At 47.3% G+C, this 23,766-nt stretch overlaps 4 protein-coding genes across 4 annotated transcripts in view; 1 reads left to right on the top strand and 3 right to left on the bottom strand.

Moving 5' to 3' along the window:
* LOC143989797 (uncharacterized) overlaps nt 1-23,766 on the top strand; it is a 765,658-nt gene that overhangs the window by 570,031 nt on the left and 171,861 nt on the right. The gene's annotated exons all lie outside the window — the stretch shown is intronic.
* Nucleotides 1-23,766, bottom strand: part of LOC143989578 (uncharacterized) — a 229,597-nt gene that overhangs the window by 166,881 nt on the left and 38,950 nt on the right. The window lies entirely within an intron of this gene.
* Nucleotides 1-23,766, bottom strand: part of LOC143990004 (uncharacterized) — a 123,953-nt gene that overhangs the window by 61,504 nt on the left and 38,683 nt on the right. The gene's annotated exons all lie outside the window — the stretch shown is intronic.
* LOC143989533 (NACHT, LRR and PYD domains-containing protein 14-like) overlaps nt 5,824-23,766 on the bottom strand; it is a 28,817-nt gene continuing 10,874 nt past the window's right edge. The window contains exons 3-12 of the mRNA XM_077489664.1: nt 13,338-13,427; nt 12,480-12,650; nt 11,625-11,795; nt 10,341-10,511; nt 9,150-9,320; nt 8,899-9,069; nt 8,317-8,487; nt 8,067-8,240; nt 7,843-7,926; nt 5,824-7,205 (exon numbers count right to left, since the gene is read on the bottom strand). Coding sequence (XP_077345790.1) covers nt 7,878-7,926; nt 8,067-8,240; nt 8,317-8,487; nt 8,899-9,069; nt 9,150-9,320; nt 10,341-10,511; nt 11,625-11,795; nt 12,480-12,650; nt 13,338-13,427 — 1,339 coding nt within the window. The 3' untranslated portion in view covers nt 5,824-7,205; nt 7,843-7,877. The remainder of the gene's footprint in view (nt 7,206-7,842; nt 7,927-8,066; nt 8,241-8,316; nt 8,488-8,898; nt 9,070-9,149; nt 9,321-10,340; nt 10,512-11,624; nt 11,796-12,479; nt 12,651-13,337; nt 13,428-23,766) is intronic.

Genomic DNA, 23,766 nt, shown 5'->3' with positions numbered 1-23,766 from the left:
TATTGTTAGACAAGTTTTAAATGTTTTTTTTTTTAAAAACAACGAGTTTATTGGTATACAAGCCAGTAGACAGGAAAAAAGAAGGAAAGAAAATTGAAACATCATTGGTACATCCAACAAAGTAGAACAACAATCTACAAAATCAGTACATTGATATATAGAAATACATTTCAGATCCAGTAGAACAGCAGCAGAATAATAGCACACTTACACTGTATGTCGTATCGTATCAATAAGACTGTAACTCATAAGAACACATCCAGAGTACCCACCCATCCCTGGTGCTAATCGTGAGATAGACCGCATAGAGTCAGTCCGCTCAATACCAATAGGGTAGTAGGCTCCTCCAGTATCCCATCTTAGTCATACCCAGTATCTGCTGCGACGATGATGAGCACCTCAACCAGTCCCCTGAATCCGGCCAACAGAACACACCTCTCCCCGCACCACCCCGCCCAGGCGGGGGAGACAAGTTTTAAATGTTTATTGTGTGCCTATTAGAAAAGTTATTAGAAAAACAATAACCCTGAGACTTTTAAAATGACTTCTGAGCATGCTGTTGTATTAACTTGCTGTATCATTTTGCTTTAACTAACTTCATATTAAGTTGTAGGCTGATTAGGCTTAACCATAGATGGTAGACTGTACAGGAAACACTAATTAGCCAAATAAAGTACCATTTTGTACCAGGCACGCTGTGTTTCCTCAGCCAATAGAAGCGTTGAGGCTAAATTATTGTAGCTATTAGGAGGGGGGATGTACATCTCTTTGTGTGATTCTTACTGAATCTTTTGGCTTGTGAGCTTCATCCTTTTGTGTGACACATCAGAAATAAATTGTCTGCTTCTCAATACAACTGGAGTTTGACTGATCACAAGAAGAATAATCCTAAAATTTTTGGTCCTTCTATCCTGGAAACAACTGGTGCGCAGTTCGGGTCATATGGTCCCGACAAAACTTCGGTGAGTATTGGACTTCAAAGCTCACCGAGAATTAAAGTCTCACCACTCAACGTTAGTGGTGAAATAGAGGCAGGGCCTAAGATCCAGATCCACTGTGTTTTCGAACTTGCGTGATCCAGTCCTCTGGTGTTTGAGAGGTAAGATCATTTCAATTATTCTCAATTCTTTCAAAGAGTCTTTTCTTCTCTGTTTGATTCTGGTTTAAAGTGTTGTAATTGCCGACATTGGTATTGATCATATAATATCTTGATGATCCAGTGCTCGTAGACACAGGCATTTGAGGACGTTGTCTAAGGTAAAAAATTACGCCACCCGCTGTCCGGACAGATAAAAAGATTTGAGGTATACCGAACGTCAGAGGTTGATTGCTCGATGATTTAAGCGCTATTTTATTAAGTGATCTAGAAAGATCGCAAGGCTAACTTTCTTCTGTGTGTTTAGTTTCTCCTTTCTCATGTTTACCCTTTCTGTTGATGCTGTAACCTTATTGGAAAAAAAAACAGTAATGCAGAGACAAGTTTTAATTATTGTTTTGATTCTCCCTATAGAGTGCTGATACTTTTACTCTTGTATTCCTATTGGGACGAGGGTCACTATCCCAGTGTTTTATAGGTTAATGAGAGACCCGACTGGCGCTGACAATGGGGAATAGTCTCTGTAAAATAATGTTTTGTGCCTGCTTATGAGACTGCTGTGTTCCTAATGTGCCAAGAGGGAGGGGAAATTTGGATTCAATAGTAAACTAACTGTAAAAAAAAAAAAAAAAAAAAAGTCTCAGGATTTGGTGGATAAACTTAAATTGTTAGGACCCAAAGATCAAAAAATGTATGGGTTGATAATAGGAGCTTAAATAACCAGCAAAAAAATAATCATTCTTCACATCTCATGTTCTGTGTGCCTGGATGGTACACTGATAACACCAGGTTGCTTTATTATTTTAGCATGCCTTGGTGTTAAAGGAAGCGTGTGGCAGAAATAGTTGATGGTTTTGAGGAGGTAGATGGGAGATATTAAGGTGGACTGCACTGTGGAGTGAACAGAACGTTGTATAATTATTATCAATTGGCTTGATGAATGAGAAAAGAAAGGGCTGAGAATGTTTTGATTACTTTAAATGTGCCCCCATGTCACTACATACACATGGGGGCACCATGTATATTCAAGTGTGTCAATGCTTTTTTTTTTTTTTTACTGCAGTATATTGAAGTGCTCCTTGTCTGCCCAGGTGGACACCTCAGACTACGGGCTCCATGTCTGCCCAGGTGGACACCTCAGACTACGAGCTCCATGCCTGCCCAGGTGGACACCTCAGACTACGAGCTCCATGCCTGCCCAGGTGGACACCTCAGACTACGGGCTCCATGTCTGCCCAGGTGGACACCTCAGACTACGGGCTCCATGTCTGCCCAGGTGGACACCTCAGACTACGGGCTCCATGTCTGCCCAGGTGGACACCTCAGACTACGGGCTCCATGTCTGCCCAGGTGGACACCTCAGACTACGAGCTCCATGTCTGCCCAGGTGGACACCTCAGACTACGAGCTCCATGTCTGCCCAGGTGGACACCTCAGACTACAAGCTCCATGTCTGCTAGGTGGAGGTACTGGCAAGTGTCAGATCCAGAGGTAGGTGGACAGCCAGTCTTTGTTCTGTAAGCTTTTAGATTAAGTACTAGTGATGGGCTGTCTGTTCGAGTCGAACATGAGTTTGACTCGAACATCGGCTGTTTGCCGAATAGCGAACAATTTAGGGTGGTTGCGGCAAATTCGAAAGCTGTGGAACACCTTTTAAAAAAAAAAAAAAAAGTCTATGGTAGAAATCAAAAGTGCCAATTTTAAAATGCTAATATGCAAGCCAATGTCATAAAAAGTGTTTGGGGGACCCGGGTCCTTCCCCAGGGGACATGTATCAATGCAAAAAAAAGAAAAAGTTTTATAAAGCGCAGCAGGAGCGGTGATTTTAATAATGCTTAAAGTGAAACAATAAAAGTGTAATATTCCTTTTAATTTCGTACCTGGGGGTGTCTATAGTATTCCCGTGAAGGGGCGCATGTTTCCCGTGTTTAGAAAAGTCCCTGCACAAAATGTAATTTCTAAAAAGGAAAAAAAAAATAAAAAAAATAAAAAAAAAAAGTGTAAATTTAAAAACTACTTGCGGCCATTAATGAATTGTTGGGTCCCGCAATACAGATAAAACTCATTGAAAAAAAAAATAAAAAAAAAATGGCAGGGGATTCCTCCGAGTCAATTACCAGGACCTTTAGGTCTGGTATGCATATTAAAGGGGAACCCTGCACCAAATTGAGAAAAAAAAGCCATAGGGGGTACCCCTCAAAATTTATACCAGACCCTTATCCGATCACACAACCTGGCAGGCCGCAGGCCTCCCCTCCTGAACCGTAACAGGCCACATGCCCTCAACATTGGGAGGGTGCTTCCCCCCCTCCCCCTGTTGAGAGGGAGAAGGGCCTCATCCCCACAACCCTTGCCAGTGGTTGTGGGGGTCTGCAGGCAGGGGGCTTATCGGAATCTGTAAAGGGACTCTTAGTTCCTGCCTACCTGGGTGAAATGGTAATGGGGTACATAGTACCCTTACCATTTCGCCCAAAAAAAAATAAGGAACCCCCCCCCCCCCCCCCCCCCACACACCTTGGCACAAGTCCTTTAATAAAAAAGATAATTCCAGCGATATTATCCTTCAATGATCCAGCCTCCTCCATAGGAGGTGCCCGGCGGAATGACTTGCGACTTGGGTGAGAGTTCTTAAATAACCGAGGGCGGGGCTAACCGTGACGTGGACGGTGACCCCACCCTCGGTTATTTAGGAACTGTCACCCGAGTCGTGCATCATTTTGCCAGGCACCTCCTATGGAGGAGGCTGTATCGTTCGTGGATCATTGAAGGATTACATCGCTGGAATTTAAACAAAAATATTTTTATTAAAAAGACTTGTGCCAAGCTGTGTGCGTGTTATTTCTACCTTTTTGTCACTCTCTTTGGGTGAAATGGTAGGAATACAATGTACCCCATCACCATTTCACACGGGGGGGCGCCAGGATCTGGGAGTCTTTTTTTTTTTTTTTTTTAAAGGGGGGCTTCCAGATCCCGATAAGCCCCCCCATCCGCAGACCCCCACAGCCACCTGACAAGGGTTGTGGGGGTGAGGCCCTTGTCCCCATCAACATGGGGACAAGGTGCTTGGGGGGGGGTGGCTACCCCAAAAGCACCCTCCCAATGTTGAGGGAATGTGGCCTGGTACGGTTCATGAGGGGGAGGGGCGCGCTCTCTTCCACTCCCTCTTTTCCTGTTGCCTGCCAGGTTGTGTGCTCGGATAAGGGTCTGGTATGGATTTTTTTTTTTTGGGGGGGGGGGGGTTAAAGGAACCCCATGCCACATTTGTAATAGACTGGGAGGAATCCCCATGCCTTTTTTTTTTTTTTATCTGCATTGCGGGTCCGGCGATTTCTTCCCCCCCCCCCATCTTTAGAAATGTCTTTTTGCTCTCTGACTTTTTTAAACACGGGAAACATGCGCCACTTTACAGGCAGACTATAGACACCCCCCCGGTACAAAATTTAATATTACACTTTTATTGTTTCACTTTAAGCATTATTAAAATCACTGCTCCCAAAAAAACAGCAATTTAAAAAAAAAAATTTTTTTGCATTAATACATGTCCCCTGGGGCAGGACCCGGGTCCCCAAACACTTTTTATGACAATAACTTGCATATAAGCCTTTAAAATTAGCACTTTTGATTTTTCACATTTGTGTCCCATAGACTTTAGCGGTGTTCGCACACAATTTTTTGCCTGTTCTGGATGCGAACCGAACTGGGGAGTGTTAGAGAATAGAAGATCAGAGGGAATGATTCGTGTTTCACATAATATCTCCAAAAAAATATTATGGGAACCAAAATGTCAAAGAACAGGGGAATATTTATGGATGTGAACATGAAACACCAACTGATATATAAAAGGATTCGAGTTTTATTTTCTCATAAAGAGGGTTCTGAGACATCCACACCATAGATGTACAGCACGGAACTTTCATCCAACACGTTTCAGGGAACAAAGTCCATATTCAAAGACAGATGTTATCGTAAAAGAACAAATGTCCATACATTGCTTAGCCATCAGCTGTGATGGTGAACCTCGGCACCCCAGATGTTTTGGAACTACATTTCCCATGATGCTCATGCACTCTGCAGTGTAGCTGAGCATCATGGGAAATGTAGTTCCAAAACATCTGGGGTGCCAAGGTTAGTCATCACTGTGATAGATCAATACACAAACCTCATGTGAGGGATCAGAGGGATTGGTTTATGATGGATGCCCTTCAAGATTCCTATGGAACATGAAAGTCATCCTTCAGAAGACACTGTATGAAGGATGCTTTAAGAGGTTGGGGGGGGGGGGGGGGGTAGACCTTAGACTGTGGTGTCAGGCAGGATCTCCAAGATGGCGTCCCCCCTCCCCCCAGGTAATAAACATTTATATCCTATGTGACATGTTTGTTCTAGAAGATTACTCACACTTAAAGTGGAGTTCCACCCATTTTAAAAGTCAGTAGCTACAAAAATTGTAGCTGCTAACTTTTAATAAGCCCCACCTGTCCCATGGTCCAGCAATGTGGGCTCAGAGCCGGGCAAGCCACGCACTGAGTGGTCAGGCAATTTTCTGGGACATATCCCAGAAGATTGGAGGGGGAAGTGACCTTCCTTCCAGTGCTGTGGAGAGGAAGTGGGAGCCCATAAAAAAACTGGGTATCCGCTCCTCCTCAGTCACCATCACTTAAAGCAGACGTTCAATTTTTGGGTGGAACTCGGCTTTAAGCTGCATCTCCAGCCTCAAAATGGTTCCAAGAATAGTGTGGGATGAGAGTTTTGTGCTGTACAGCTCTGGTGTGTGGTCGTCTCCTTGTCCTTTCATCCCGGACAGTCTGGATTGTATGAAAAGAGATGATATTTCTGGGTGGGGCTCAGTATTCACGTCCCAGAATTCTCTTCCTACTGGACCACGAGATGTCTGTTCTTCTAAACTTTAGATTTACCCGAAAAATGAGCCCCTTCAACTGTCCAATCCAAGGAAGTTTATTCATTTTTCTAAGTCTCTCATTATTGGGTCAAATGAACGTTCATTTTCAGCTGGAAGCAGCGGGATGGAAAAGTTCTCAATGTTCATCACGCCAAACATTAACAAATGATTTTCATTCATCACAAAATCAAATGTCAATCAAAATGAAATTGTTTTGAATGACAAATGAACGTTCTGAGAATTTATCTGAAATTCTATGACCATCTTTAGACCTTGCTGGATGTCATGTGACACCATGTGACATCACCGCTCACCAGGAAAAGTGGCATTATTGTCTTCCAGGTCATGTGACCCGCAACATCACCTCTGCAGGTCATGTGACATCACCACACTATATAGTAATCACTCACAATTCAGCCATCTTTGCAATCTCTTTAGACTTTTATGGAAACATTTGATACAAAAAGTGAGCATGAAATCCGAACGATCCAAATCACTGAAAACTCCAATACAAATGCAGGTTGCCATGGGGACCAATAGTGCAAATAATGGCGAATAACCATCCAGTGCAAATGTATCTCATGTAACAGCAGTTATACAGAGGAGTTCAGGGGCCCCGGTAAGGCACTTGGGTTGGGGGCAGGGCTGAACACATCCTACAAAGCATCAGCTCATATTTCTGGAATTTATATCTAAAGACAAAATTTGTATTTCAGATTTGGACGGAGCACAGAAGGGTCAGAACCCCAGATAGGTATTCACTGCAGTCTGGGACCCCGTCACTTCCTGTCTTAGACACACAACAGGATGAGTGGAAGATTCCCCCGCTGCTCCTGTTTGTGACATTTTGGATTCTCCATCACTTCCTGTCCCACCAACAATGGTCACCATGGGGGGGGGGGGGGGGGGGGGGGGGGAAGAATGTCCTCAGCAGGGATACAAACTTCCACTACTCCATCCAAAAATAGGTGGCGCTAGATACGGCTATGCTGAAATCGTCCTCAGATTAGTTCTTTTCATTTCAGTGTGAAGGTCTCATCCCATCCAGACAAAGTGCAGTTATCAGTGGAGTAATCCTTGGATGGGGGGCTGATCACCCCACCCATGATCTGAGTGTCATCTTGAGAGTCTTTGGAGTCCGGTGTTGTAGTAGTGTTGTGGAGTAGGGGAGAACTGAAGACCAATGAGAACTGAAGGCCATCACCTGACCTAGAAGATAAGAAGTCCCATTACTAATTCATTCTGGACACCATCAACACCCACTCATCCTAGGAGGGCCCACCAACCTGGACCCACCACACCGCCTGTCCTAGAGGACACCACCACTGCTCCATCACCCATGAGTCATCCTGGAAGACTCATTACTCCACCCCCACTGCTCATCATGGAAGGACCCTGCAGCTCTCCCACACAATGCTCATCCTAGAGGACCTGCTGCCACCCATTATTCATGAAAGGCCTGCAGTGCCACACCCACTCCAAAGTATACAACATTCAGCCAATACCATAGCTTCTCATCACCAGTCATCAGGTCTGAGCATTGTTATCCCAACACCTGAAAAAAAATCATGCAAGGAGTAGTGCGACTCCCAACTTGTTTTGGGGATTTAATTGTCCCCAGCCTTGAAGGCACTGACTAGGAGATTCCACTTCTCAGCATCCATTCATCATACTGTGTCAGTGTTGGGTGGAGAGGCCGGACCTGGTCACAAAGGCCATCTGTGCTTTACACTGCGCCCACACATGACTGGCTTACCGGAGCAGCAGAGCTCTCGCCAATCACATTTCTCCACCTAAAGTGAAATATATTTTGGTGGAACCATCCTCATTTTAGATCTGGGATTACCTTGGATTGGAGGTCGGGATCCTCCGGAATGTCTGTCACTCTTGTTTCTTGTATTTGATGTAGATGAACAGTCCATCCTGGGTACTACAAGGAAATACACAGGTTCAGTATGGGGTGGTGCAACCCGATTGGTAAGGCCTCCACTATGGGCAGAGTCCTTTCATGTAAGGAGGACCTACTTGAGGTGGTCACCCCCTGCACAGCCCAAGGCAGTCTAAACTTACTTGTTCTTCTCCACAGTGATGGACGGGTGTTTGAATCTTGCCAACACCGAGTCCAGATCTGTAGGGGGCGCTTCCACCTCACTTGTTACTTCCAACTCATTCAGAGAACGGTTTGTATTAATGACGGCCATGACTTCCTCAGCACAGGAAGTGGTCAGCTCACAATACCCCACCCTGTACAATAGAGGAATAGAAGATAAATATGGGAAGTCTTACTCCAGAGACCTCCAGGTTACAATGGAGCAATCACCTGAATGTCTGCAGTATACAGTCGGGATTCCGGAGCGCCTCACATAGCAGCTTTACTCCGGTGTCCATGAACCTATTTCCTGCCAGATCCAGTTTGGTGAGAGATCGGTTGGTGGTGATCACAGAGGAGAGATCTTCCAGGGAGGAGGAGGACAGGTCACATCCGTACAGACTGAGGAGGAAACAATGGAGTCAGATTTATTCCAGACATTTATAAAAAACCTCAACAGAGCAAAAGAGGAGCTACCTGTAAGGGCCCCGGCGCCTACAGCCCCACCACCCAAATCAAAGATTCCTTTATAAAGACTAGGCCAGGGCCACCTGTAAGAAGCCAGACCAGGGAAGGTTCTCCTCCCACTGCTCATAATACCCCCATTTATTACTACGTGTAAGCAGACTGTATAGATTCTCCACAGGAATGAATGGGGCTACTGAGCATGTGCAATGACAAAAGGACCTGATGGGAAGATTTTGTGGCTGTTTTCAAGGTGGTCTGCACTCAGGGAAATGGGGGGTATGGATTGCAGGGCAAATATACGGAGAGTTTAGTTGTCCATCATATAGTGTATAGAAGAAGTCTCACTCCAGCTCCTGCAGGGTGCAGCCCGGGTCTCTCAGTCCTTCACACAGAACTTTAACTCCAGAATCCTCCAGATTATTCCAGGTGAGGCTCAGTTTGGTCAGAGATTGGTTGGTGATGAGGACTGAGCGGAGGTCTTCGCAGGACGCCTGGGTCAGCTCACAGGAAGATAATCTGTAAAGAGAACTGTATGAGAACTTCCACCCAATCACCTCCCGGACCTGGCACTAGAGCTCTATTGGTCAAATCATTACGTCAGCTCCTGCAGGGTACAGCCCGGGTCACTCAGTCCTTCACAAAGGAGCTTCACTCCGGAGTCCCCAAGGTTGTTTTCCCTCACATTCAGGCTGGTTAGGGTCCGGTTTATAAGAATAACCAATCGTAGATCCTCGCAGGACACGCTGGTGAGGTTCGCCTCAAACAACCTGCAGGAGATGAAAGACCATGTGACCAGATTCATTACCCGACAATCAGGATTCAGTCCATTTACCATTGGGGGGGAAATACAGAAAGCCATCCATACTACACCATCATTCTGGGATTGGTGGGTGTATAGAGGCGAGGAGGAAGTGGAATTACTCAGTTTGGTTTTGGTGCCCCCCCCAGAAGGTGTACAATGTACATGGCCACCCCAATATCTGCTGAGGTCCAATATTGGAAGCAGTACATACTTTGCATCTTCCTCTAACCAACACCTACCTCACCACATCTTCCTCCACCCAACACCTACCTCACCACATCTTCCTGCACCCAACACCTACCTCACCAGTAGTAAATTAGAACACTTCTCAGCCCATGGAACCATGTACCCATCAGACCTTCTGCCACCCTGATACAACATACCCGTCAGACCAAATATGGTGGCCTTCCTGCAGATTGGGTTGGAGAGGCTCCTTCACTTGGGACAGGAATATTTAACAAAATCTCTGGAAATCTATGAAGATAAATTCCACTTTGATAGACTTTTCTAGTGGACAGAAAACACAAGTACCCAAAAGACAGCACGTGTGATGTACTCTATACAGGGGTGGGCTCGTTTCCAGACTGTGTGGTGGACTCCCTGTGGATTAGCTTACTGTTAATTTAGATCACTGTTGGCAGATCATTAGATGTGCTGATTGTTTAAAGTTTGCATTGTTTAGGATAATGTGATCAGGCTCTTACCCGATTCTGTGTGCTATATATTGTGTGTGAATTTACAATAAAGTCAGTTCCAGTTTTCACCCAAGCTAGTGTTGTCTAGTTCTTGGGTGCCCAGCAATACCTGGTTCCTGAGGGGAGGAAGCTGTATCTTGGCTGAAGCACTCAGGTGGGTGTGCCAGGTGGTTTGTCACAGTACCCAGACATACCATACTAAACACCCATCAGACAACCCCCTCCCAGCACCCCTATATAATGCACAGACCCCCCCCCCCCCTCTATACAATGCACCCATCAGAACTTACACCAGCTCCTTCAGAGTGCAGTCCAGCTGGCGGAGCGCCTCACACAGCAGCTTGGCCCCGGAGTCCTGGAGGCTGCAAGCTCTCAGATATAAGGTGGTGAGCGATCGATTGGTCATCAGAGCAGAGCGCAGGAAGTCCCCGCTGGCCGGAGTCAGCTCACAGAATTCCATCCTGGAGGAGAGGACAAGTCCGGTCAGAACTTGGTAATTCCATCAGGTGTCCTTACCTTCTAGAAGTGTTTATCAGGCTGTAGACATGGTAAGGAGGGGAAAGCTGTAGAGATGGGGAGAGCTTGGAACCCGTCTGATATTTGTTGCTATCAGTTCCTGTTAGGAAGAGTTATTTTCTCCATTTAAGGCTGAAAGGGAAATCCAATAGCATGTTGTCACCAGACCAGGAATAAAAAAGGGAAATCTTCCAATGGGGACCCCTGTTCTGATGACAGCCGTCTACAAGGGAGTTTCCATCACTTGAGATTCTCTTCCTGCTGTGTCTACAGGACAGGAAATTAATGTAGATCTTCAAGAGGGGACACGGCTCTTCTGGCATTTCTATTATAGGAGCTGAAGACGTCCCGGAATGGGAATCGACAAACCTGACAACTCCACTTCCTATTACTGAATTTAGGCGATCAGCTTGTGGGGCCCTTACCATAGCCTATTCAGAGCCGTATATACACTCCAGTGCAGCCAATTTCAGTAGGCTTCTCCCAGTGCTCCTGGCTGCCTCCATCACATTGGTCTGGGCTGAGAATGAATGTATGAAGACATGAGAGCAACAAGTCTGACCGGCCATACACAATGTGATTATTACTAAGGATGGTGCTTATTGGGCAATTTATAAGCTACTTGGGTCCAAACAAGCACCATGTCTACTGGTGCTCACATCGAGGCCTCCCCCTCCATAGGGAGGTCATAAGCCAGATGCCGGAGGAAAGGGGTAAGGAGAAGATGTGGGGAGATGATCCCAGCAGGTCCTGACACTCGGATGCGAGATCTATGGGCACCCTTACAGTGTGACATACTATACATAGACAAGCGATGAGGCGCCCAGTCACAGGTTTATCCGAACATTCGGTTATTAAGAAACTTGAATGCCAAACATGAGCCCAATAATTCATAGTAAAGACCCCAAACATTTTATTCCAGTGTCAGATCCAGCTGAACATCTCAACCCCAACACTCTGCAGATCCTTCACCCCATTATAAATATAATGGAGGACTCCCCTCCCACGGAGTACAGCCCAGATCCTTCACCCCATTATAAATATAATGGAGGACTCACTTCAGCTCCTGCAGGGTACAGCCTGGATCCTTCAGCCCCTCACATAGAAAGGTCATTCCCTTGTCCTCAACTTTATTAAGTGCCAGATCCAACTTGTGCAGAGAGTGGTTCTCTTTCATGGCGTAGGCGAGGATCTCACAGCCTGTGGCGGTCAAGTTGCAGTCATCAAGCCTGCAGATAAAATAAAAATAAAATCAGGAATTGTGAATCTGGCATCCAGCTTGTTTAGAATGGACCAAATGAACATGTCAAAACGCAGGGAGAGGAGGCCAACAAATATGCAACGATGAAGGACACCCCTTATCACCCAGACACAGAAGAGAAAGATAAATAAATAAAATAAAAAACACACGACAAGAGAAAGAAAAAAAAAAAAAAAAAAAAAAAAAAAAAAAACGACAAGAGAAACAAAAGGAGAAAAAATAAAATATAAGAGAAAGAAAAATACGCCTTTACAGGAAGTCAGAATCCTTATCTCACCTGAGGACATAATCTGGACCCCACAATATCAGTAACCAGTCTCACTAATGGAGAAAAAGCCAACCAACAATGTCCCATCTGGTGGAGCCTCCCCAGCAGAGTAGAGGCCATTACTGCAGTAGAGGGAGGACCAGCCTTGGGTGATAGACAGGTAGACATCCAGACGCTTTGTCATTGGCCATCTTAATGCACAGCACATTACTTTTTTTTACATTTAAAAAGGTGTCACAACATCTGATGGCAATCAGCAGGCAATTGACTTTCACAAATTGAATAGGAGTTAAAAAAATAAAAAAATAACGTTTATCCAATATTTGTGTTTTTAGCACCACCCGGGTCTGCTCACAACTGTCCAATACCAGCAAGAATACTTACGACAGCTCCTGCAAGGTACAGCCCGGCTGGCGTAGACCATTGCAGAAGGTTTTTAAAGCGGAGTCCTCCAAAGCATGGTGACTTATGACAAGTTTGGTGAGAAATCGGCTGGAAGAAATAAGAGAACAAAGATCCTGGAAGAAGGACGGGGCGACCACACAAACATGGAACCTGCAAGGGGAGCAGAAGCTTTAAAATTGTAATCCAAGGATGTAGAAATGTCCAACTCTAAAACAGAACTACTCTGCTCACTTCCTTCCTAGCCAAGAAGGCTAGACCACCCAAGACCTGGTGGTGCCTATATTCCAATGTAGTGAACAGACTGCAGACTCCAAGGGATATTCCATAAAGGAAGGAGCAACCATCAATGTCCAGCCTTATGGTGACAGACGGTATACTCCAGGAGGTCTGTCCACCAGTGCGAGAACTTTTCCAGTTAGGCCAATGAGCTCTTCTAACCACTATGACTGCACCAAGAGAGGTTCAAATCTAGGTCACCAGCAGCCTGACCAGAGATGAGAGGCAACTGGTTTTATAATTTTGTATTTTTTCCACAATGTTGTTCAGATGACTTATGTACATAGATTAATTCATCAAATGTAATTACATATCATTTTAGACTACTATGTGGCGCTTGGTTGTTATGCACTGTCGTACCCTTGATGCCTGTATCACATGCCCACATTTAGGATCACATTCACCATGTTATTCCTTGTATGTGGTTCTGAGATGTATTATGCATTTATGATTAATAAATATGTATTTCCATTCAGATCACCTTCACCATGTCTACAGCCTCACTCAAAGTCCCAAAATTCCCTTTTCTAGTTGGAGAGGCAAGGAGGCCACAAAACTTACTCTAGTTCTTTGATCTTGCTGTCTGGGTTGGACAGCCAGGAAGACTTTCCACCGGTCTCAATGTCCTCAGCAAAGCCACACCGTGTAAAGCTGAAGGAGAGAAAAACAAAACCCAGCAATGATTTTTACAGGACATTTTTCAAGCCAGGAGCCCTTCCTTAAAAGATTTTTGTTAAAGTGTCAAAAAAGCAGTTAGACAACGAGGTCTCCCATGGATGAAGAAAACCCAAAATACATAAACTGTGATCAGAGCACAAACCTCTGAGAAACTCAACTGACACGGGATTAGGTGCAGCATTGTAGAAGGCCATGACATTACAGATGAGGACCATACAGAATGCCCAGGGTAGTGATGGACGAACTTCCGACGGGACGTTTCGCGAACGCGAAACGCGAACGGGCACAAACGTTCGCGAAAACGACCGTTCGCCGCGGGCTCCATTGACTTCAATGGGAGGCGAATTTCGCAAACCTTTAGGTCGAATTTGCGGCCACGGGGTAATTATTAGGGGGTAGCACGTAGTCCCACCACCTGGACAATAGCATAATACATGTATGAGGTGAATTTGGGATCGATAACTACAAGCATTTTTTTTTTATTTGGGAAATTGTTCTGACAATTCAGGACTATGGAGCTAATGAAGGCAATGGAGGAGAGGGAAGGTCAGGGACCAGGGTAGGCAAACAAGAGGGTGCAGGAGATACAGAGCACTGACAGCAGCACCGTAATACAGAGCACTGACATCAGCTCCGTGACATACAGCGCTGACAGCAGCTCCGTGACATACAGCGCTGACAGCAGCTCCGTGACATACAGCGCTGACAGCAGCTCCGTGACATACAGCGCTGACAGCAGCTCCGTGACATACAGCGCTGACAGCAGCTCCGTGACATACAGCGCTGACAGCAGCTCCGTGACATACAGCGCTGACAGCAGCTCCGTGACATACAGCGCTGACAGCAGCTCCGTGACATACAGCGCTGACAGCAGCTCCGTGACATACAGCGCTGACAGCAGCTCCGTGACATACAGCGCTGACAGCAGCACCGTAAGCAGCCCCAGGAGGAAGTCAGCACAGCACAGGGATGGTGTGATCCCCTCATAATAAGAACCCCCAGGAGGAAGTCAGCACAGCACAGGGATGGTGTGATCCCCTCATAATAAGAACACCCAGGAGGAAGTCAGCACAGCACAGGGATGGTGGGAACCCCTCATAATAAGCAGCCCCAGTAGAAATATGACACCGCTCAACCTCTTCAAAGAGGAGGGTAGGGGCATATAGTACGGTGTGCTTTTTTGGGTCAGGGAAGTGAGCCAAATGAATTAAGAAGGTCTGTGTGCTTGATTCCAAAAATTGTTTATAGACATATACATGGTCTACTGATCACATGTGTTGAATTCCTCCGAGATCCATGCCTCATTCATTTTTAGAAATGTGAGGTAGTTAACACTGTGGTGAGCTAGGCGAGTACGCTTATCGGTCACAATCCCCCCTGCTGCGCTGAACGTCCTTTCGGACAGGACACTGGATGAGGGGCAAGCCAACAGTTCGATTGCAAATTGGGCAAGCTCTGGCCAGAGGTCAAGCCTGCCCACCCAGTAGTCTAGGGGTTCATCACTCCTCAGAGCGTCCACATCGGCCGTTAACCCAATGTAGTCGGACACCTGACGGTCTAGGCGTTCCCTGATGCTGGATCCGGATGACACCTGTCGATGGGTCGGCTGAAAGAATGACCTCATATCCGAAGTCACCAACACATCTTCAAACCGGCCTCTTCTTGCAGGCGCTGTTGGATTGGTACCCGCAAATCCTTCTCTGGGAGTGGGAATTGCTCCTCTGCCAGCGCACGCAAAAGCAGAATGCAGCATTTCTCGAAGCAAGGCCTGGAAGTGCTGCATTCTGACAGCCCTCTGCGACGGCGGTAACATTTCCGCCATTTTGTGTTTGTACCGGGGGTCTAAGTACGTTGCCACCCAGTACTGGTCCTTGACCCTCATGCTTTTTATACGGGGGTCCCTATTAAAACACTGGAGCATGAAGGCCCCCATTTGCACTAAAGTGGAAGCGGTGTGGTGGCCTGGCTCCTGCTCATCATCCAGGATAATGTCGTCCTCTTCATTCTCCTCTCCCCATCCTCGCACAACAGGGATCCCAGAAAGGTTTAAAGCATGCTCTTCTTGCTCCTGCTCATCCGCCCCGGCACCATCCTCCTCTGACTCCTCATCAGACTCCTGTTGTTGACTTGTCTCAGATAGAGTAGCCCCCCCTGGGAATTCATCCAGCATTGCGACTTCCTCATCTTCCCGCTCCTGCTCCTCCACAGCCTGATCAATGACACGACGCAATGCACGCTCCAGAAAGAAGGCATAAGGTACCATGTCACTGATGGCGCCATGGCTGCGACTGACCAGTTTGGTGATCTCCTCAAATGGCCGCAGAAGTCTGCATGTGTCGCGCATGAGCAGCCACTGGCGCGGTGAAAAAAAACCCAGCTCCCCAGAACCGTTTCTTTCGCAGAGTTCATACAGGTAGACGTTAACTGCACGTTTCTGCTGGAGCAGCCTATCAAGCATATAGAAGGTTGAGTTCCATCGCGTCGGGCAATCGCAAATAAGACGTCTGACCGGCAGATGGTGTCGCCGCTGAATGTCAGCAAGGCGAGCCATGGCCGTGTAAGATCTTCTGAAATGGGCCGAGATTTTCCTTGCCTGCCGCAAGATGTCCTGGACCCCAGGGTATTTGACAAGGAATCGCTGCACGACCAAGTTTAAGACGTGTGCCATGCACGGCACGTGCGTGATTTTGCCCTGTTTCAATGCGCTAAGCAGATTGGCACCGTTGTCACACACCACTTTACCAACTGTCAAATTGAGCGGTGTTAGCCACTCATCTGCCTGTGAACGCAAAGCTGAAAGGAGTGCCGGGCCAGTGTGGCTCTTTGCTTCCAGGCACAACAGACGCAGCACGGCATGGCAACGTCTCACCTGGCATGTGGAATAGGTTCTGGGGAGCTTGGGCGGTGCAGTGGAAGAGACGCTAGCAGCGGAAAAGGAGGAGGCAGCTGAGGAGGAGAGGGAGGAGGATGGAGTAGGAGGAGGAGAAGAAGAGTCAGGCCTGCATGCAATCCGTGGCGGTAAAACCAAATCTACACGGGTGCCACGGGTTACATGCTTGACGGCCGTCAGAAGGTTCACCCAGTGGGCAGTAAAACTGATATACCTTCCCTGCCCGTGTTTGCTAGACCACGTGTCTGTGGTCAGATGTATCTTGGCACCGACACTGTGTGCCAGAGATACATTCACTTGCCGCTGAACATGGCCATATAGCTCTGGGATGCCCTTCTCTGAGAAATACTTCCTTCCTGGGACCTTCCATTGTGGTGTTCCAATGGCCACAAATTTGCGAAAGGCCTCCGAGTCCACCAGTTTATATGGCAGTAGTTGGCGGGCTATGAGTTCTGACAAGCCAGCCGCCAACCGTTGGGCAAGAGGGTTATCCGGCGTCATCATTTTTTTACGCTCAAACATTAGGCCCACGGAAGCCTGCCTTTTTGCAGAAAAATGTGAGCTTGGCGTGATGGAAGGTGGAGTGGAGGACAATTGTGAGGAGAGAGGAGAAGGAGAAGTAGAAGACGAGGCTGGACGGTGAGAGCCTGCAGTGTGGCTTTGTGTGTTCCGTTGCTCCCACTGGGCTCGGTGATGGCTGCTCATGTGCCTTCTTAAGGCGGTCGTCCCTAGGTGAGTATTGGGCTTACCGCGACTAACGCGTTGACTGCAAAGATTGCAGATGGCAACGCTATTGTCAGCAGCGGACACGTTAAAAAAAGCCCACACTGCGGAGCCATGTGCCGGTGTCCTGGGAGCGCCAGATGTGACCGTACATGGTCGATGACTCGCTCCTGATACATTTGCAGTCTGCTTTGTCCCTGCTGTGCAATGTAAGTCATTGCTGCTTCTCCTCCCTATCTGCTGGTCCATATCTCCCTCTGAACTCCCCTCCTCTTCCTCTCTTGTGGGCACCCACGTGACATCACTAGACACGTCATCATCAACGTCACCTTCCCCACCGCTATAAGTAGAGTAGGCAGCAACACCGGGGACCAACCTCCTCCTTGGGCTGATCTGGGTACTGGCGTCAGACTGCTGAGTAGCGCTTGTTGCTACCTCCTCTTCCTGATCCAATACCAAGAGTGGCTGCGCATCAGAAATGTCCTCTTGATATGGATCGGAAAATAATTCCAGTGACTCAAGCGGAAGGTATGTGGTGGTGGTGGTGGTGGTCGTGTTGTTGGTGGTAGTGTCTTTGGGGGTGCACATAGCAGAGAGTGAAGAAGAGGGTGCAGATCGAGAGGATGAGGAGGGTGCAGAAGAGTAAGGCTGAGCGAGCCACTCAACCAAGTCTGGTGCATCCTTTAAAGTAATTGAACGCACCTTCTGCAACTTCCCACTTTGGCTCAAGCCTGTTGCTCCTGCCCTACCCCTACCACCCCTGCGGAAGGGCCTGCCTCTTCCTCTGCATGTCATTTTTTAAATGACCCTGTGACAAAACTCTTAGTCCCTATACCGCTGAAGGACTGCTGCAGTATAGGTGAGCGGTCAGCAGTGGTGCACGTCAACCCTATCTATTGTGGACCTATAGCGGTCCTTACAGAACAGCAGACTGTACCGCACTCAAGCCTATGTACCGTAGCACCCTATACCAAGTTACCAGTCCTTATAAGAACTTTTGTGGACCAAGCAGGTTGTGTGTTAGTGATTAGCAGACTGTACGTCAGTCCCTATACCAATGAAGGACTGCTGCAGTATAGGGCAGCGGTCAGCAGTAGTGCACGGCAACCCTATGTATTGTGGACCGATAGCGGTCCTTACAGAACAGCAGACTGTACCGCACTCAAGCCTATGTACCGTAGCACCCTATACCAAGTTACCAGTCCTTATAAGAACTTTTGTGGACCAAGCAGGTTGTGTATTAGTGTTTAGCAGACTGTACGTCAGTCCCTATACCGCTGAAGGACTGCTGCAGTATAGGGCAGCGGTCAGCAGTAGTGCACGGCAACCCTATGTATTGTGGACCGATAGCGGTCCTTACAGAACAGCAGACTGTAACGCACTCAGGCCTATGTACCGTAGCACCCTATACCAAGTTACCAGTCCTTATAAAAACTTTTGTGGACCAAGCAGGTTGTGTATTAGTGTTTAGCAGACTGTACGTCAGTCCCTATACCGCTGAAGGACTGCTGCAGTATAGGGCAGCGGTCAGCAGTAGTGCACGGCAACCCTATGTATTGTGGACCGATAGCGGTCCTTACAGAACAGCAGACTGTAACGCACTCAGGCCTATGTACCGTAGCACCCTATACCAAGTTACCAGTCCTTATAAGAACTTTTGTGGACCAAGCAGGTTGTGTGTTAGTGATTAGCAGACTGTACGTCAGTCCCTATACCAATGAAGGACTGCTGCAGTATAGGGCAGCGGTCAGCAGTAGTGCACGGCAACCCTATGTATTGTGGACCGATAGCGGTCCTTACAGAACAGCAGACTGTACTGCACTCAGGCCTATGTACCGTAGCACCCTATACCAAGTTACCAGTCCTTATAAAAACTTTTGTGGACCAAGCAGGTTGTGTATTAGTGTTTAGCAGACTGTACGTCAGTCCCTATACCGCTGAAGGACTGCTGCAGTATAGGGCAGCGGTCAGCAGTAGTGCACGGCAACCCTATGTATTGTGGACCGATAGCGGTCCTTACAGAACAGCAGACTGTAACGCACTCAGGCCTATGTACCGTAGCACCCTATACCAAGTTACCAGTCCTTATAAGAACTTTTGTGGACCAAGCAGGTTGTGTGTTAGTGATTAGCAGACTGTACGTCAGTCCCTATACCAATGAAGGACTGCTGCAGTATAGGGCAGCGGTCAGCAGTAGTGCACGGCAACCCTATGTATTGTGGACCGATAGCGGTCCTTACAGAACAGCAGACTGTACTGCACTCAGGCCTATGTACCGTAGCACCCTATACCAAGTTACCAGTCCTTATAAGAACTTTTGTGGAACAAGCAGGTTGTGTGTTAGTGATTAGCAGACTGTACGTCAGTCCCTATACCGCTGAAGGACTGCTGCAGTATAGGTGAGCGGTCAGCAGTGGTGCACGTCAACCCTATCTATTGTGGACCGATAGCGGTCCTTACAGAACAGCAGACTGTACTGCACTCAGGCCTATGTACCGTAGCACCCTATACCAAGTTACCAGTCCTTATAAGAACTTTTGTGGACCAAGCAGGTTGTGTGTTAGTGATTAGCAGACTGTACGTCAGTCCCTATACCAATGAAGGACTGCTGCAGTATAGGGCAGCGGTCAGCAGTAGTGCACGGCAACCCTATGTATTGTGGACCGATAGCGGTCCTTACAGAACAGCAGACTGTAACGCACTCAGGCCTATGTACCGTAGCACCCTATACCAAGTTACCAGTCCTTATAAGAACTTTTGTGGACCAAGCAGGTTGTGTGTTAGTGATTAGCAGACTGTACGTCAGTCCCTATACCAATGAAGGACTGCTGCAGTATAGGGCAGCGGTCAGCAGTAGTGCACGGCAACCCTATGTATTGTGGACCGATAGCGGTCCTTACAGAACAGCAGACTGTACTGCACTCAGGCCTATGTACCGTAGCACCCTATACCAAGTTACCAGTCCTTATAAGAACTTTTGTGGAACAAGCAGGTTGTGTGTTAGTGATTAGCAGACTGTACGTCAGTCCCTATACCGCTGAAGGACTGCTGCAGTATAGGTGAGCGGTCAGCAGTGGTGCACGTCAACCCTATCTATTGTGGACCGATAGCGGTCCTTACAGAACAGCAGACTGTAACGCACTCAGGCCTATGTACCGTAGCACCCTATACCAAGTTACCAGTCCTTATAAGAACTTTTGTGGACCAAGCAGGTTGTGTGTTAGTGATTAGCAGACTGTACGTCAGTCCCTATACCAATGAAGGACTGCTGCAGTATAGGGCAGCGGTCAGCAGTAGTGCACGGCAACCCTATGTATTGTGGACCGATAGCGGTCCTTACAGAACAGCAGACTGTAACGCACTCAGGCCTATGTACCGTAGCACCCTATACCAAGTTACCAGTCCTTATAAGAACTTTTGTGGACCAAGCAGGTTGTGTGTTAGTGATTAGCAGACTGTACGTCAGTCCCTATACCAATGAAGGACTGCTGCAGTATAGGGCAGCGGTCAGCAGTAGTGCACGGCAACCCTATGTATTGTGGACCGATAGCGGTCCTTACAGAACAGCAGACTGTAACGCACTCAGGCCTATGTACCGTAGCACCCTATACCAAGTTACCAGTCCTTATAAGAACTTTTGTGGACCAAGCAGGTTGTGTGTTAGTGATTAGCAGACTGTACGTCAGTCCCTATACCAATGAAGGACTGCTGCAGTATAGGGCAGCGGTCAGCAGTAGTGCACGGCAACCCTATGTATTGTGGACCGATAGCGGTCCTTACAGAACAGCAGACTGTAACGCACTCAGGCCTATGTACCGTAGCACCCTATACCAAGTTACCAGTCCTTATAAGAACTTTTGTGGACCAAGCAGGTTGTGTGTTAGTGATTAGCAGACTGTACGTCAGTCCCTATACCAATGAAGGACTGCTGCAGTATAGGGCAGCGGTCAGCAGTAGTGCACGGCAACCCTATGTATTGTGGACCGATAGCGGTCCTTACAGAACAGCAGACTGTACTGCACTCAGGCCTATGTACCGTAGCACCCTATACCAAGTTACCAGTCCTTATAAGAACTTTTGTGGAACAAGCAGGTTGTGTGTTAGTGATTAGCAGACTGTACGTCAGTCCCTATACCGCTGAAGGACTGCTGCAGTATAGGTGAGCGGTCAGCAGTGGTGCACGTCAACCCTATCTATTGTGGACCGATAGCGGTCCTTACAGAACAGCAGACTGTAACGCACTCAGGCCTATGTACCGTAGCACCCTATACCAAGTTACCAGTCCTTATAAGAACTTTTGTGGACCAAGCAGGTTGTGTGTTAGTGATTAGCAGACTGTACGTCAGTCCCTATACCAATGAAGGACTGCTGCAGTATAGGGCAGCGGTCAGCAGTAGTGCACGGCAACCCTATGTATTGTGGACCGATAGCGGTCCTTACAGAACAGCAGACTGTAACGCACTCAGGCCTATGTACCGTAGCACCCTATACCAAGTTACCAGTCCTTATAAGAACTTTTGTGGAACAAGCAGGTTGTGTGTTAGTGATTAGCAGACTGTACGTCAGTCCCTATACCGCTGAAGGACTGCTGCAGTATAGGTGAGCGGTCAGCAGTGGTGCACGTCAACCCTATCTATTGTGGACCGATAGTGGTCCTTACAGAACAGCAGACTGTACCGCACTCAAGCCTATGTACCGTAGCACCCTATACCAAGTTACCAGTCCTTATAAGAACTTTTGTGGACCAAGCAGGTTGTGTATTAGTGTTTAGCAGACTGTACGTCAGTCCCTATACCGCTGAAGGACTGCTGCAGTATAGGGCAGCGGTCAGCAGTAGTGCACGGCAACCCTATGTATTGTGGACCGATAGCGGTCCTTACAGAACAGCAGACTGTAACGCACTCAGGCCTATGTACCGTAGCACCCTATACCAAGTTACCAGTCCTTATAAGAACTTTTGTGGACCAAGCAGGTTGTGTGTTAGTGATTAGCAGACTGTACGTCAGTCCCTATACCAATGAAGGACTGCTGCAGTATAGGGCAGCGGTCAGCAGTAGTGCACGGCAACCCTATGTATTGTGGACCGATAGCGGTCCTTACAGAACAGCAGACTGTAACGCACTCAGGCCTATGTACCGTAGCACCCTATACCAAGTTACCAGTCCTTATAAGAACTTTTGTGGACCAAGCAGGTTGTGTGTTAGTGATTAGCAGACTGTACGTCAGTCCCTATACCAATGAAGGACTGCTGCAGTATAGGGCAGCGGTCAGCAGTAGTGCACGGCAACCCTATGTATTGTGGACCGATAGCGGTCCTTACAGAACAGCAGACTGTACTGCACTCAGGCCTATGTACCGTAGCACCCTATACCAAGTTACCAGTCCTTATAAGAACTTTTGTGGACCAAGCAGGTTGTGTATTAGTGTTTAGCAGACTGTGCGTCAGTCCCTATACCGCTGAAGGACTGCTGCAGTATAGGGCAGCGGTCAGCAGTAGTGCACGGCAACCCTATGTATTGTGGACCGATAGCGGTCCTTACAGAACAGCAGACTGTACCGCACCCAAGCCTATGTACCGTAGCACCCTAGACAGACCAAGTTACCAGTCCTGATAAAGAGCTTTGTGGAACAAGTGAGTTGTGAATGATTAGCAGACTGCAGCAGAAGGGCAGCAGTCAAGTATAATATTCTTTCTATATTTGGAAGAAAGAATATTATACGTGTACAAGCCTATTACCGTACCACTGATACCAGTCCTGAAAAGAACCTTTGTGGAACTAATAGTAACAGCAAGTCTTTAAAATTATCCTCACTGCCTGACACACTGCTTCCTGCCTGTCCCTATACAAATTGGCAAAAAAGAGTAGGCTGGAACGATTAGCTGGAACAGCTCTTTTGTGGACCTGATAGTAACAGCTAATGATGATGATGATGATGATGATGAAGAAAGACTAATCTGGCTGAGCTGTCCCTAAAATAGCAGCATACAGCGCTCTGTCCCTTTATCTAAACTGACAAAAGAAACTCAGGCTGCTGACCTAACACCTATACCAGTCCTGAAAAGAACTTTTGTGTACCAAATAGCTAGCGTTTTCTCTGTCCCTACTCCACACAGGATCCTTTCCCTACAGTGACAGAAGAAAGAATGTAAAATGGCCACCGGATCGGGTGTATTTATAGGTTAGGGGGAATGTCCAAGTGTCCATGAGCTGTCATGTCTCAATTGGTTGTCCTGTAACACATGATAAACGTGTCACGAAAGGTTAAAGTTCTTGTATACATTAAACACGTAAGTCCGCCGGGGCGAACGACGGAAAAAGGCGTTCGAACCCGCGGACGGCGAAAGTCGGAAATTCGCCGCGAAACGACCGCCGGGCGAACCGTTCGGCCATCACTAGCCCAGGGTACAAGTACCATATGGTCAGGATAGCCTTGCTTTTAGGTGAATGGTTTGTTGGCGACAATTCTGGAAGGGTTTGTCATACCAGATCTTTCAATCTAATGGTTAACTGGCTGAAGGCAGTTCAAGGAAGCTTAGTTCTAGTAGTTAGTCAATTTTACATGATGCTTAATTTTAAGGCCTCTGAATACCAAACACAAAGCTATAATTATGTGTAGCGCACTACTCCCTTGGGAGCTGCTGGGTGTGTTCATACCTGTTAACTGTTTCCGTTCTTCTACCCAATGCACAAATTCCAT

This window comes from Lithobates pipiens, unplaced genomic scaffold (genome assembly GCF_037356315.1).
Source record: "Lithobates pipiens isolate NorthernLeopardFrog02 unplaced genomic scaffold, aLitPip1_a1.2 Scaffold_18, whole genome shotgun sequence".
NCBI lineage: Eukaryota > Metazoa > Chordata > Amphibia > Anura > Ranidae > Lithobates > Lithobates pipiens.
This window is presented reverse-complemented; position numbering and strand designations above follow the sequence as displayed.